This window comes from Diprion similis, chromosome 14 (genome assembly GCF_021155765.1).
Source record: "Diprion similis isolate iyDipSimi1 chromosome 14, iyDipSimi1.1, whole genome shotgun sequence".
NCBI lineage: Eukaryota > Metazoa > Arthropoda > Insecta > Hymenoptera > Diprionidae > Diprion > Diprion similis.
This window is the reverse complement of record NC_060118.1, coordinates 9,378,866-9,394,057: the sequence shown is the minus strand read 5'-3', so window position 1 is coordinate 9,394,057 and position 15,192 is coordinate 9,378,866. Positions and strand designations below refer to the sequence as shown.

At 37.2% G+C, this 15,192-nt stretch overlaps 1 protein-coding gene across 1 annotated transcript in view; it reads right to left on the bottom strand.

Moving 5' to 3' along the window:
• Window positions 1-14,868, bottom strand: part of LOC124414784 — a 38,219-nt gene extending 23,351 nt beyond the window's left edge. Inside the window, exons 1-3 of the mRNA XM_046895858.1 lie at window positions 14,343-14,868; window positions 12,718-12,867; window positions 755-1,094 (exon numbers count right to left, since the gene is read on the bottom strand). Of these exons, the coding sequence (XP_046751814.1) occupies window positions 755-1,094; window positions 12,718-12,867; window positions 14,343-14,603 (751 nt within the window). The 5' untranslated portion in view covers window positions 14,604-14,868. The remainder of the gene's footprint in view (window positions 1-754; window positions 1,095-12,717; window positions 12,868-14,342) is intronic.
• Between the last annotated feature and the right edge of the window lie 324 nt (window positions 14,869-15,192).

Sequence of the window (15,192 nt, the reverse complement as noted above, 5' to 3'; positions counted from 1 at the left end):
GAATAGAAAATCAAAGTGACTTTGGTATAGTCGTGACCAAAAAACCTGGTATAAATTACCTTTATTTTTTTTTTCTCGTTATGATCGTTCATATGATATTTAATGTCAAAGCTTTTTCAAACTCAAAAAACGCAGTAAACTAAACAAGCAAGTCAATTATTAAGAAAGTCTGAAAATGTTTTACAATTAATAACTGCAATTACACTGTCAATATTTAAATTTACTGAGTGTTTCCAAGTAAACGCCGCAATATGTTTGGTTGCCTAGCTCGAAGGGGGACAAATGTCGGTAACACAGATCTACCGGGTCATAATCACTATATTCAAGTCAAGTCATATCATCACTTCAATGTGCCTCCGGGACGCGATCACTGAATGCTCATAGGTTGTATGCAACGAAACAACTGCTAGGCTGATCCACACAACTTGGCAGTAAAAGCAGTTCTACTTCACTCGCAAGAATCGCGAGGCCCTTAAACACGCTATTTTATACCGATAACTCAGTAGCTCTGTATTACCGATATTTGTTCCCCTCAGTGGTAGGCAACCCAACATACCGCCACGTTTGCTTGAAAATGCCAAATTTTCGAATAATATACAAAACATTATAATTGTAACGATATTCATTTCACTAGAATTTCCTAGTGACAATAAAAATTACACGATTTCCCTCAGCGCACGTTTTCGAAAAATTAACGCCAGCCATCTTTCGACTTTTGAAAAACATTATGCCGTTCTTGGCTAGCACTACTCACCGTCTGTTCCATTACGTCCTGAACGTCCCGGAATCCCGTTAAGTCCTGGGGTCCCATTGGCCCCCGGCTTCCCGTCGGATCCACTGCGACCAGGCAGACCATCAAGTCCCGGTTCCCCCGGGATTCCGTTCCGCCCGTCAAGTCCAGGTTCTCCTCGGTCTCCCTTTGGCCCTGGCGATCCTTGATGTCCCGGCAATCCGGTGAGTCCCGGAGGGCCCACAGGCCCAGCAATTCCGGGCAAACCGCGGTCACCCTTCTCGCCCGGGGTCCCAGGGATCCCCGGAAGTCCCGGGGAGCAATAGTCCCTGAAATTCCGACAGAAGTTCTCCATGACGTCGGTCTAGAAAATAGATGAAATATAATGAGCAAAGATTCAAGCTCTAGTTTTCTTTCAAGTTTAACTCGCGAAATTTTAACACTTCTGGTGGGTCTGAGATTCTTTGAAAAGTGTCACGTCATAAGTTGCTAACTTTGTCAATGTATAAAATTCATCTCAATCAATATAAATAAAATTCTTTGAAAATCTTTGTATCGTTATTAATAACTCGACGAATTTTTTTGTTTTGTTTTTTTTTTTTTGTATCAAAAATATTCGAAATTAAATTTTCGATATACATGACAAATGAAAGAGAATGATTTATGATTTCCTGATAAATTTTTTTCACTCATATCGTTCCATTTCTGTAATTATCATACAGATGATAATATCTTTCTGAAATTCTCTGGAAAAACATTTTTTAAATCACCAAAAATGTTTCAATTTCGTTATCTATACTGCACTGCAGTGTAAAATTGTCGAGATGAAAAATCTCTTCGATAATTGTTTTTTTTTTTTTAACGAATATACAATATACATATTTGTGCGAAAGTCATATCGCGTACGTGTACAGATGGTGATAATTTTTAAATAATTTTATATCACCGTCTGCTTTTCCCTTCGTTCACGTTTAATTTCTTGTATCAGGGAAACGCGTATAACGAAGAATTTATTACAGAACGAAACTCGCGGTTTAATGAATTATTAATTAAAACAAGATTAAACTTCGCCCTGCGACTCTTTGCCGGCTCTCAGATGGCCTCGTGCGAACAAGTTTTACGGTTATGCTGCGCAGTGGCAGCAGTTTGAATTATTAACGACAAGAACCGGATATTATGTCCGCCCCAGACCTCCACTGGCTTTACTATGTAGCGTTTTGAACCCCTGAATCGTCCAAAGAAAAGTTGTATCCTTGGTCTGATGTGTCACTCACGTTTTTTCTATGTCTTCATATATATATAATAGTCTGTTTCTGTTTCAGATTAGAATAACATTTTTTTTAAAGGATTTCAAGTTCCACAAAAACTAAATTCAAATGTTATTCCATAGCAAAAAAAAAAAAAAAAAAAAAACAACAGAAAACAAAAACACTCAACAAAATTTATACGTTGATTGTTTGCAAAAAGTAAATTTACCTCGTTCAAATATTTTTAATATCAATTTTTTTTCATATTCCATATTGTGAAATATTTCAAATCAAATTTGATCATCGATCGATAAATCTAAACGCGTTAATTGTCGCAAAGCCATGGCAAAAGTAGAATAATTAATTACCATGATATCGAAAGTTTTCTGAGTAGCACATTGTGATTAAATTATGATAGAGAATGAAATTTCAACGCTGATGAAGTGTCAGAAAACCGCATTAACGAGACGCTCAAAGGGGGAAAATTAAGACGGTAATATCATATTTTATCCCAAGAGATTTGTCCGTAATTAGCTTAATTCGTGTTTCAAGAAAATTATCCGGGAACATTCAGCCCTGGATGACAGAAATGACACGGATAGTCGTTAGGGGTGATCGTCGTTCGTCGCTGAGAGCCTGATTCTACGTTCGCAGCAAAGCTTGAGAGGATTTACCCCGCATCCCCTAATTTTCATCCTACGTTGCCTTTTTCACCCTTCACTGTAACTCGTAGTATCTAATATCTGCTCCTTCGCGACTTGGCAATAATGTCTGCGCTTTTGACCCCAACAAGCGCGACGAAAATAGCACGTTATTCTATCCTAACGCATTTATGGGAAATATGAGGCCACATTTCCCGCATTTGCGCGGGCAGTAAACTTAAACATTATAGATAAATAAATTGAGCGTGTTCTAAAAAAATGAGAGAACGATTATAGAGACGATTTCGAAGCAGTTTCAACTCACTCGCGAGAATTAGCTATCTTATACCGATAACTCAGTAGGTCTGTATTATCGATAAGTCGATGGGTCTGTATTACCGATATTTGTTCCCCTCAGTGGTAGGCAACCCAACATACTACGGCACTTACTTGAAAATACCTGGTATAACCAAATTTTCGAATAATATACAAACAATTATAATTGTAACGATACTCATTTCACTGGAATTTTCTAGTTTTCTAAAAAAATGAGGTAACGATTATAGAGGCGATAAGGAATGGTTGGAAGATCGAAAACTATGGAGGATGTCAAACGAGGCCCGGAAATGCGAAGACCCAATTTCGCGGAAGGAAGCAGCTCGCAAAAATTCCCAACAATCTAATCTCACGAGAAATAATAAAATGCCCGTATATATTTTGCCCCCAGTGTGAATTGAAATGGAAGAACGAAGACAAGACGAAGAGAAGAGCTGTGCAAAGTATATACAGTAGGGTGGCGCAAAAAAACCGACTGTTTTTTTTTTTCGGGTCTCATGTGACAAAATGTTAGTTTTTGATGTTTTAAGAGCCCACTCTAAAGGACAGTTTAAAAAAAAAATTTTTAAGAGGTCGGTCCACATTTTTTAAAACGTCAGAAATCGTCAAAAATCGATTTTCTTTTTTTTTTTTTAATTTTTTCTCGTTACGATATATTTTTATAGACCTAAAAAAAATTAGTTTCCGAAAGTGTCAGTTCAAAATTTGAATTTTGAAAGGTCGCTCATAATTTTTTTTCAATTTTTTGGTGCATTTCTTTAGATCTTTTCGAGCGACGTTTTAATATTCATATTCAAATTTCATAAATTTTTTTTCTTAAATTTAGTAAGAAAGAATCGATAACAATACACCACGATATGAATCAAAAATCAAACAAAATACTGAAAATATAATTTTTTTTATTTAATTTTTTGACGATTTTTGACATTTATAAAAATTTGGAGCGACATCTTAAAAATTTTTTTTTTTTCGAGCTGTCCTTTGGAGTGGGCTCTTAATACATCAAAAACTAACGTTTTGTCACACAAGACTCAGAAAAAAAATAAATAAATAGTCGGTTTTTTTGCGCCACCCTGATATACAGGTATGGAAAAAAATGGAGCGAAAAAAAACTGCGGACCTTCAGGATAAAAATTATTATGTATTCAGATGTCATTTGGAAGGAGCATGAAACATTTCCGTGGGTAATTTAATCTCGCTCCCTTTCAAGACGACGTAGTTGCAGGTATAACGCCCAGCGTAAAACGTAACAAGTTTAGCATTTCCGAGCGAAAAGAAACGGCGGCGACTTCATACTTTTAACCCTTTACCTACTTTCATCCTTCGAGCCGAATTTTTCAACTTAATTTTTTTTTGTTTTTCTACCCAAAACTGAAACAAACAATAAGAAGGTGAAAAAACGAGTCGTAAACGGATTATAAAGGTCGAAAATCAGATTTTTGAGAATGCGATTTCCAGGCGGTGATTTTTTTTTTTTTTCATGGATCATGGGGTCAAAGCCCGAACCTGGCCTGGGAGAACGGAATGTTTTCTCGGCATATCTAACACATTATAATGAATCCGCACAGCATGGTGGCTTTCTATGACGAGGGTTTCCCGCAACCGCAGATTTACCGCAAAACTTCACCGTCGATTGGACCGAATAAAGCGCGCAGTGATCCTCGAGGGGATGAATGTTATGTATAGTTTGGTGAAAAATTTAATAAAATTATATACAGTGCGACTGGAATCGATCGAGGAACGTAGTTTTGATCAAAATCAATTTTTCATAACAAACTTGAACCTGTGTTTCATCGTTTTTATACGCTTAGCTTACTCGATGAAGATAATTTATATGGATCTAAAATGAGGCGAAAAATTTCTGTTGATTCACTCGAGTAATATTTGGTAAGAAGCTTCTGTTAGGATTTTTATACGAATATTAAAAAGGTTGGAATAACCTCGAGTAAATCCTCATTATTGGATGAGTTGATGACTTTTTTTTTTTGAATCGAGAAAGTTACGTTTCTTTCACAATGAAATTATTGAAACGTTACGAGATGTAGAAATAACTTCAAGACTTTCAGAAAATTTTTGTCGTAATCTATAAATAATTTTTGCAATAATTTGGAAATACAACGTTTTCAAAATCTGATTAGCAAAACACTGCTTGAAAATATTTTTGAAGAGATATTGTACAGCCAAGAATTTTTTGAATTTTTCTCGATACTTTTCTAAAATGCTTTTGTTATATATAAAAGTGTTAAAATTTTTTTGTGAACTTCAGAAAGACCGTGTTACTCCATGAAAATTCATAAAAATTTTCCAACTCAAGGATCCAATTGAAAAAATAATTTTTTCACTTGGTATACTTTGAATATGGCTCGTAAATTTTCAACTTCGGATAAAATTCACGCCGTTCAGCCGAATTTCTGTGCGAAATGCGGCAGCTTTACACAGTTCATGTATTCCGATCAACATCCAGACTCCGTTTTTCGGGACGAAATGAAGCCGGTTCTCACCAAGAGTCGAAAGCCTTTCGAATATTTTTCCGCACATTACTGTCAAGAGTGACGAATTGCGGTTGTTCTGAGGCCGCGTGTCTCAGTTAGAAAAAATTCGACGACTCGGGATTGAGCGTTACATCGTTACTAGCGCACTCCTTCGGCTATCAATAACTCTTTCCCACATATTACTTGTCATTCAGTGCTGTTCGCTGCCTCGCACGTGCCCGGATCATACGGAGATCCTAGTTTGCCGCGGATTATCCTTGAAGAAGAATAAAAAAGAGGAAGGAGTTCGCTCATTTTTATATTTTCAACGATCTGCGCACGACGTCAATTTTCAGAAGCTTAAGGGTGAATTCTGGTCTAGAGGCCTAAATTTTAGGCATCTTTCTAAGTGAGATAATAAAGAAATAAAAAATATTTTTACCATCCATTTTTTACAAGACCTTTATTGACGTTTCAAGATTACAAAAAAAATTCATCGAAAAACAAATCAAAAATGCAAAAAAGTTACGGGGTGGTAAAGCGGGGGCTATACAAAAAAAGAAAAAGGCACGTCCTGGTCGACATGGTTTTGACTCTTTTCGAAATTCCTTATACATAAAGACCTCTCAATAGTCCGGAGCACGTATAGGGAAAAAAAATTTACAAAATAACTGTAACTCTGAAATTAATTAGAATTTCCAAAAATCCTCTTACAGTCTTATTCTTAAAGGGCTAAACTTTGAAAATGTGAAGAAAATAAAACGTTTTTTTTCAAATTTCTATACCAGAATACCCACTTTATCGCGGGGCTTGGTTAACCAAAAAATGATTTTATTTGCGTTGGGTACAATTTGTCAACTTATATACAAATAGAAAAAAAAAACAAATAACCGGAGTATAAACAAAATATTGCATCGTTAGATGTCAACGCTTCATTTTAAATCACTTAAGGGGGGAAAAAGGCTTAGAACTACGTTCTTTTAGTGATTTAAAAGAATGTATATTTAACTTATTGAAATTTTATACATATATTTAAACAAATGTTGTCATATTTAAAAAAATTTTTTTCCAAAAATATGAAAGATATCATCATCATCATCATCATCAGAGGTAGTTTTTTGTGTATATTCAGAAGGCCACAGTTGTTATCTGAAATCAATAAGGCTTTAAATTTACATTAAGGACACGTGTTTTGTCTATATGAACCTAATTTCTCTTAAAAAAATTTGAAAATTGTATTTTTTACAGGCTTTTAAACAAGTCCTTAAAGTAAATTTAAAACCGAATTGATTTCAGGTGAAATCTATGGCATACACAGTCTAACGATAACTTTCTATGGGTAACAGTTAATATATTTTACATTTTTCGAAGAAATGCTAAAAAAAAAATGACAATTTTTATTTCAATACGTCTATAGAAAATGTTCTCAAACTTTCAATAAATTACATAGATTTTTTTCTCGTAAGAAAAAAAAAAAAAAAAAATTCATGTAAATCCTTGAAAGGAATCGTAGTCCTAAACCTATTTTTCCCCTTAAAAACGCTCGTGTTTATAGTCCACGAAAGAAATACGGCTTCAAGGGTTCGTTAAAAACTGGTTTCGAAGAGCCAAGAAGGAGGGGGGGCAAAGAGGAGGGTTAAGGTATGAAGGTGAAGTAAAAGGCCGAGTATTAGACCGTGGGGAGAACTTTGGCTCGATTTATTCGGTGGCTGTCCGTGGGTGGATTCCGGGCTGCAGATATGTATGGATTCGACGGGGATCCTGACGTTTAACGGCGTCGTGTAAGCACCTGGACGTCGGTTTACTTAACCGCAACGATCTCGCATTGAATAATTGATATCCACCATGGCGGCGGCGTGGGCTTTGAAAAATGACTGCGGAAAAGGAAATTGGACGCGGAGATAATTCGTAGACACGAGACTCGACGGATTTCTAATTTCAGTCGGCGTGAGGAACGGAAACGAAACAGGAACGAAAAGAATTTTCACCACTTTTCCGCTAATGGTTTTCGCGAAGATAGAAATGTCGATTTTTTGGACAGCCAAGAGTGCTTTCGGTTTTTTTTTTCTTCAACCAGATATCGGGGGACTGCTTCACCGAAATCTGACACTCTTCATTCTCTTCGTTATTGTTTTTAAGGAGTACAAAAGTTTTCGAAAATACTCAAATTATCAACGAAAGCTTTGGCATCGATGATTCGTTTCAAACGACTTAAAAACGGTAAAAGTTTCGTTAATTCGATCGATTTCATTACACAATGATTCGTTTTATTCGGAATAGTATTTTCAACAAATACACTCAAGAAAAATCTGTTTCAGTAAATTTTTATGATAAAATAGTCTTCCGAATAAATATATTCATCGTGAAAACTTTGGTTAAGGGATTATGTACAGTCAAGAGGCCCAAAAAATGAATGCATTTTTTGTAAAAAATTTAGGCCTTGAATTCTTTACAAAATGAAAAATAGCTATCGATGAGTAAAAACCTTCGATTCATTACTAAAAAATATACTTAAAAAGCTTGTGTTAAAATTTGAAACTGATTGGTTGAGCCGTTTCCGAAAAATCTTGCTCACCAACTTTAAAAACAAGGTTTCAGAAGCAATTTACATGTAGCAAAAATTTATTTTCCTTTCAACTTACATGGAGTTGTCAATATTTGTCGGATTGGCAAGAAATTTTCTCTCTATGTTCTTAAATATACGTACATTACGAAATTAAAAGTTGAAAGTAAAAAGAAAAACGTTTTTTTTTTCGATATTTTAACTGTATATAAACCCTTAAAATAACATCACTTTCTGTTTTTATATTTTTGAATAGACCTTCGAGTATAATAATTGGATAAATCCTCAAGGTCCGACTATATCTGGTATAATAAAATGAATAAAAAGTATCGATTTACGGTCAAACGTGTTTGTACAAAAGCCTGACGGCTCTTCGTGTAGATATGAAAAAAAAAAAAATTTTATTCTCTATTTTGAATACTAAATTATCGTAGCATTTTTCAAATCCTCGTTATTCCCTCGCTACGCACGCGTATAATAAACTTCCCACATCGAGCTGTTAGATAAAAAAAAATATCAGCCCCAAACTGGTTGCATGTTAATAAAACTAACGCACGTAAAAACGATTCGGAAGATAAGCGCTGAGCGAGCGAGTAGGTACGTACCTACAGTTTGGGGAAATATGTAGGGCATGGTTTCGAGGTGCAGACCTGAGCACTCATTCGTAAAATATAATAAAGCCGCTCGATGCAAAGGGCGAGCATTTCTATAAAACGTCGCGCCCCCAACGGTGGAATTGCGCTTTCTGCGATACCCCAACCACACACATATGATTATTGTATTCCCGATCTAGATCCAACGATTCGCCCCCCGGTGATCCATAAACTCCCATTTAATAACATATCCGAGGTTAAAATCAGACGCACGTAAAATATATTTCTTTTATACACACACGCGCGCTGTTTATTTTTTCTCACTATATTTTGGGATGAAAAATTATGTATACCAAGAGAAAAATTTTCTTTTACGCGGATATAATAGCACAGAGTTTATAATACGAGTGGATACTGTAAATAAGAAATTAAATGATCTAAATATAAGACAATGCAACAGGAATGGCTAATCAAAATTTTTATCCATGATTATTGAATATATATTTTCAACCTCGAAAGCGATTTTTTTTAGAAAATTTGATCTTTTTTTAACAAGTAATAAAAAAAATCTTACAATTTACCAGAAAGGCTCTTTTGAGGGGTATTGAAAAATATAAAAAAATAGAGAAACTCAAAAATCAAAATTTTTCAAACCATTCGATTTGGCGTGAAATTGAAATTCAAAATTTTTCGAACCTTTTTAATTTTTATTCACTCAATTTCTTAATATTTTTCCAACTCTGAAATAATATTCTGAATTTCTCTTTCACATTTTTTGTTCAACTAATTAATTATTTATAACTATTGAGAGTGATTTTTACAAGTATCTTCTTTAAAATTTTCGAGAAATTCTCAAAAAAAGATGCCCATGTTGGGCCGATCTTTTTTCTACTTTCTTTAGCACTTCTAATTTTTCTTTTGGTCGGCAAAAACATTGTTTGAACCGTTTGAAAATTCTTGAAAAATTCTTAAAACACCTATACATCACTTGAATGAACGATTTTTGTCTATTTTTTTTTTTTCTCAGACATTCAACTTTTTCTTTCATCAACTTCATAATGAAACCAGTCTAGAAATGTACTTGGAAAAAATTTTTTTAAGAATTTTCAGAAGGTTTAAGCAATGTTTGGAATAGAAAATAAGGTGTCTGAGAATTAAAAAAAAAAGATCCTCTTTAAACTCAGTTTAAATATTTATGAATAATTGAGCAGTTGAATAAGAAGTCTGAAAAAATTCAGGGTACTGTTCCAAAGTTGAGAAAGTTGCAGAAGATTAAGAAGAAAAAAAAAATCAAAAATTGCGATGGTCGGACGTTGGTCGAGTTCGCGTGGAATTTCCTATATGTAACTATGAGTCGGAAGATCTCTGGTCTTTTCGGGTTCGCCGGCGAGAACTTCCTGCCGATAAAGAGCGCGGTTTTTCCGCTTATACGTCGGATTATGTACACAGAGAGGCGAGATAAACGTGGGAGGGTACCGGGAAGGAAATTACCACAACGTAGCCAAGTCGTTGCGGAGCTTCGTCGACGACCTAAATCGTCTCTCGCATTAACTTAGCCATGCTGAGTGACGTCGAGGCTAAGTAAGGATGCTGGCAATGGGATAAGCGGCAGTCTCAATGGCTAACGGTGAGCAAACCGAGCGCCTAAAATGGCGATAGGAAATGTAGGTGAGGGTGGGGCAAAGTGGGCCCCTTAAGAAAGTAATGCCTCAAATCAGAATAAAATGTTTAGAGTAATTATGATTCCTGAATAATTCATATTGAATTAAAAGTTCAGATGGTTGATTTTATATCTTGTTATTTAAAAAACTGCGGGGGGCCCACTTTGCCCCAAAATTTTTTGTGATATCAAAAATATCGATGTGCCCACTTTGCCCCCAAATTTTTTGAGACATAAAAAATTTTGAGGTGCCCACTTTGCCCCCAGGGGCCCACTTTGCCCCAAACTTTTTGAGGTATCAAAAATATCGATGTGCCCACTTTGCCCGCAAATTTTTTGAGGTGTAAAAAATTTTGAGGTGCCCACTTTGCCCCCAAATTTTTTAAGATGTGAAAAATTCAGAGGTACCCACTTTGCCCCCAGGCGCCCACTTTGCACCACCCTCCCCTGAATACTGAAAGAGGGAAGTTAGACGGCGGGATGATATTACAGGAAACTCGACGGGGGTCGCTTGCAATTAGTTGGAAATTGGATGAATGAATGATTCGAATTCGACCACATCGATTTTGGGTGATTTCTGACTTTTTCCCAGTCATTTTTAATCCTCATGTACCGTTTTAATCACTTAACATATACAAAACCTATGAATCATTCCAAGGCCATTAACATGCTGAATCTAAAGCCGTTCAATTTTTTGATTCCAGGTTAACAATCTCGGCGAAATCATCAACACCGCCTGACCTACCTTTTTTCAAACTGATTTTTAACTACGATTTTCGTGTACAAAAAGTGATTAGAATCAATAAAGTATTTTTTTTATGTAATTCGAAAGCCTGTATCAACATTTACAGTTAAAATTTATTAAAAATTTTTTTAAAAAACCCCTTTTTTTCTCGTCAGCTGGATAGACCCCTTAAGATAATCCAGCGCAGAAAGTTTCACGGAGGTTACTCAAATTAGCCTCGCTTCAAAATCAACCCTTAATTGACTGCTTCGATTTCAGCGTTAATTGGGGGCCAAAGTGTCGAGCAGCTTTTGCTGCCGAGGAACGAGAGCCACTCAAGAAGCGCCGTATTACGCAAGACAAATTACTTGCGTTGTGGCGGGTAGGTGCGCGGCTTACGTTGTAACAACTTGCAAGCTCCGCGAAAGCTTCGCCTTCGCGCTCTGAGCCGAGGTGCTGCGTGGTGACTGATTAAACCTCCCTTACTAATCGGATTTAAAGGGGCGCGTCCGGCACACGCTGTTGGACAAAACCAACCCCACAAGATTTAATGCTACCTACAGTAGGCCGTCTCAAATTCGAGCAAGATTTTCTTGCATTTTTTCTTTTCGTTAAGAAAGTCTAAACATTAGTTTTATTCCGTACAAAATAATCCTCCACAAAGTAAAAGATTTTTGGCTAAATTTTATAAGGAATGCCTAACGTCGTGTGATTTTTTAGTTTTTTTTTTCTATATATATATATATACAAAGAAAACATCTATGATATCAAAATATTTCAAATCTTTTAAAATACATGATTTGTGAGCACCTGGTACGTTTTTTCTATTTTCAAATAATTCACGCAGAAATTGCTAATTGGAGAATGGAAATTGAAAATTCCCTGACACAGTCGAAGCTTGTAAATATGATTTGAAGGTAATCGATTTCCACAAATCTCGATTCTACTTTGAATTATATCGCTAATGAAATGTTCATTAAACTCACGTTCAGTTCCAAGAAGAAAAGCGTTTCGTGGGGTAATAAATTATCTCTTGACAGAAAAAAAAAACAGATTAAAAAATAATAATAATAATAATAATAAAAAAACACGAACGCACAGAATTTTCACCCCATCCTCCACATCGCTTTATCGAAAACGATTTAAACATGATCGATTCTGGATGAGCGAATAAATGAAAATATAAAAAAACGCTGGCAACGCGGTGCAGATCGACACCCCTAATTGAGACCCCGTAAGCTGAATGATCCGAGGATGAAAAAAAATAAATGACGAACTCCCTATACTGCCATGACCCATATTTGATATCGGCATAGGATATTCAAGAAGGGTGCAGGACGAGGATGGTGGGGAGGGATTCGAAGCGTCTGAGAATAAGTTAATTGAATATAACGCGCGAACTGTTTGTAGAAGCTGACATCCACTGGTGGTCGCGTATATATGTATATATATAAAGAGGGTGAAAGTTTCTTTCACCTACCCGCCATCGTACCAGAAATCGTCATCTAGCTGCTGGGGATGATATTACGAAGGGTCAAAGGAATTTTTCCCCCTTGGGGTTCCAACTTTAGGCACGGATTTCGCCCCCTTTTCACCCCGCGAACTTCTTGGTGCCAATTGATTCTGAACACACCCCTAGGGATTTTAAAATCGACTCACAAGCTGCACCCTCATCCCCTGATCAGCCCGATCTCGACCCCAATCGACACTGATTTTCCCGCGGCTATGAGGACATTCTTATGTTATACTCACCGGAACCCGCGTCGCACCTGTTAGCCAGACCCAGTCCTGGAGGTCCGACGATGTTGGGGAATCCTCACTCCCTACAGGTGGACCCACCGGGACCGCAGTTGCAGTTTTTACATCCCTCTGCTGCTGCTGCGCTTCCCTCTCTTCCTGGTCCTGAAACATGTAAGTGTTTGTAATCGTCTCGTGGGGGGTGAGAGTGTTGAAGGATCGGAGAATATAAGGGTGAAAAGATCGAATTTTCGTAATTGCGGATATACATTTTGTAGAATTTTAGAATGTATAAAGAAGTTAGGGAGTTGAAGTATAAAAAAAAAACATAGAATTGTTAGCAGCGAAAAATGATAAGATTGAATTTTCAAAATCGCGAAGATCTATTTTGTCGTATTCGAAAATTAATGTGCAGAAATATGTAGAAAAGTCAAACCGCGGGGAGGTGAAGCAAAGAAAACCAAAATATATACTCTTTTAAAATTTTGACGATATTTAATTTGCTTTTTATGTTTATTGATCTTTCCACATTTTGGAACTTAATGAAATAGATTTTTGCGGATTTGGATGATTGATATTTTAATCCTTCTGTCAGATTAGTTTAAAATTACGCATTTTTTCCTGAAGAAAACTCTCATTCGTCATCTAAGCATTTATCGTTTTTTAAACGACTGTATATCACTAAAAAATTTCTAATCGTGTTTTCTAAATAATTCTCACCCTCCTTAATTTCTGTATTGTACCATAACCGGAAAATATAAGTTCTTGGTACAAATATAAAACTATCATTTTTGTAGCCCTAACTAAAAAATTTAGGACATAGTGACTATTGTGATAATTTGATGTTGACGCAATAATAAATTGAAATTAAAGTCTCATTTAACTAAAAAATATAATAAGCTTAGCAAACAGATTGAGTCTTGTAATAACCAAAAAATATTGGAAGAATTGTAATTACACTAAATAGTCTGTAGTCATATAATTGTACTAAATATTCTGGCGATTCCAACAATACTCAACACTTTCTTTCGACGATACCCATTTCACTAAAATTTTCTTTTAAATGTATGAAACAAAATTTTTCACAGTGCAAAATAATTGCGAAACCAAATTAATCGAGTTAGATTTAGAAAGAAAATGAATCGCTCAGTGAAGATAGTCCGCAAAATATTTGTGAAATTTTTTGTTGTGAAATAGATAACCAAATAAACTTAGAAAACAGCCTGCTATTTTTAACGAGGTTATTATATATCTTTATACAATTTCATATTAAACCAACCTTTTGTACCCAATTATCAATATAACGTTCTTAAAAAACTTTCCTTCAAGACTTGTAATCAACGACTTATTCAGAACGACGAAACCTCGGACAACGAGTCTAATCGTATAAACGTCTGACTGAATAAATAGTGATACGATTCCTGGTCACAAACTCGTCCTGCTTATTCATCCTCTACCAGTTCCGTAATTGGACCTACCCAGGGCTTTAAGTCATCGTCAAAACCTTCACTGCCTGATGATAATTCTGAGTTAAACTTGGAGGGTGGATTCGCGGTTCAAAGAGATCGGCCAGCTTGGCTGGGGGTGCTTTCGTACAATTGTCCGCAAGTCCTCAAGTCAAGGGTATTTAACACACATACCTTGAAGTTCTCGGAAACGGCGTTCTCCTCGAAGTTAACGCCGCTCCGTTTTTGGCGGGATATATCTACGCCCTGACCGAAGTCGTCGTTGATTTCGCATCGCGGACACTCTGCGACGCGAAGCTCGCCCTCAAGGCTAAGAAGCTGCAAGTAGAGGTAGGAAAAGGCCCCGATTTGGAGGAGGACCTGGGCCAGGACGAACCAGGTGAGCGTCCTGGACCGCGGGCAGGACCCGACACCCTTGGCCTCCGCTTCACCCATCGCTCAGGCCGCTTAACGTGGCTCCAGATTTGAATCAGGCGCCTAAGTTGGGCCGGAAGTCATGACGCGGCGAGCTTTGGGCCTTGCTGCACGGACGTAACACTCACTCGGCCGCTTCCCTGCTTTCCGCACCTGCTGCACTCCCGTTTGCACCGATTTTATCGCCGATGGGCATGCCGGCACTCGGCGTCCGACCACGCACGCTTTTTCCACTTCCGCTTGAGCGGTTGGCGTACACGATCGCGGCTGGCACTCTACTGCCAGTTTTCACTGCCGGACCGCGAGGTCTCGAGCTTCCGAAGCCAGCTGCGCGCGCAGCGCCGCTCGGACCTCTCGCGCTGGGTGCTTGCGGCGTCTACAGTGCAGCAGCAGCCTACTTGTCGTTCGGCGACGTTCAAACGCGACGTAAACCAGACGGGCCACTTAATCACGCGACAATTGTACTGCACGCTTCCGAGGACTGCCGGTCGGCACGACGCCGTCTTGATATTGAGCCGCTCGGAACAACGGGAGGGCAATTGAGGAAGGCATAAATTTGGGGGGCGTCGAAATTCCAAATTTCAAATGTTCTGAAAGCACTGAGTTCTAA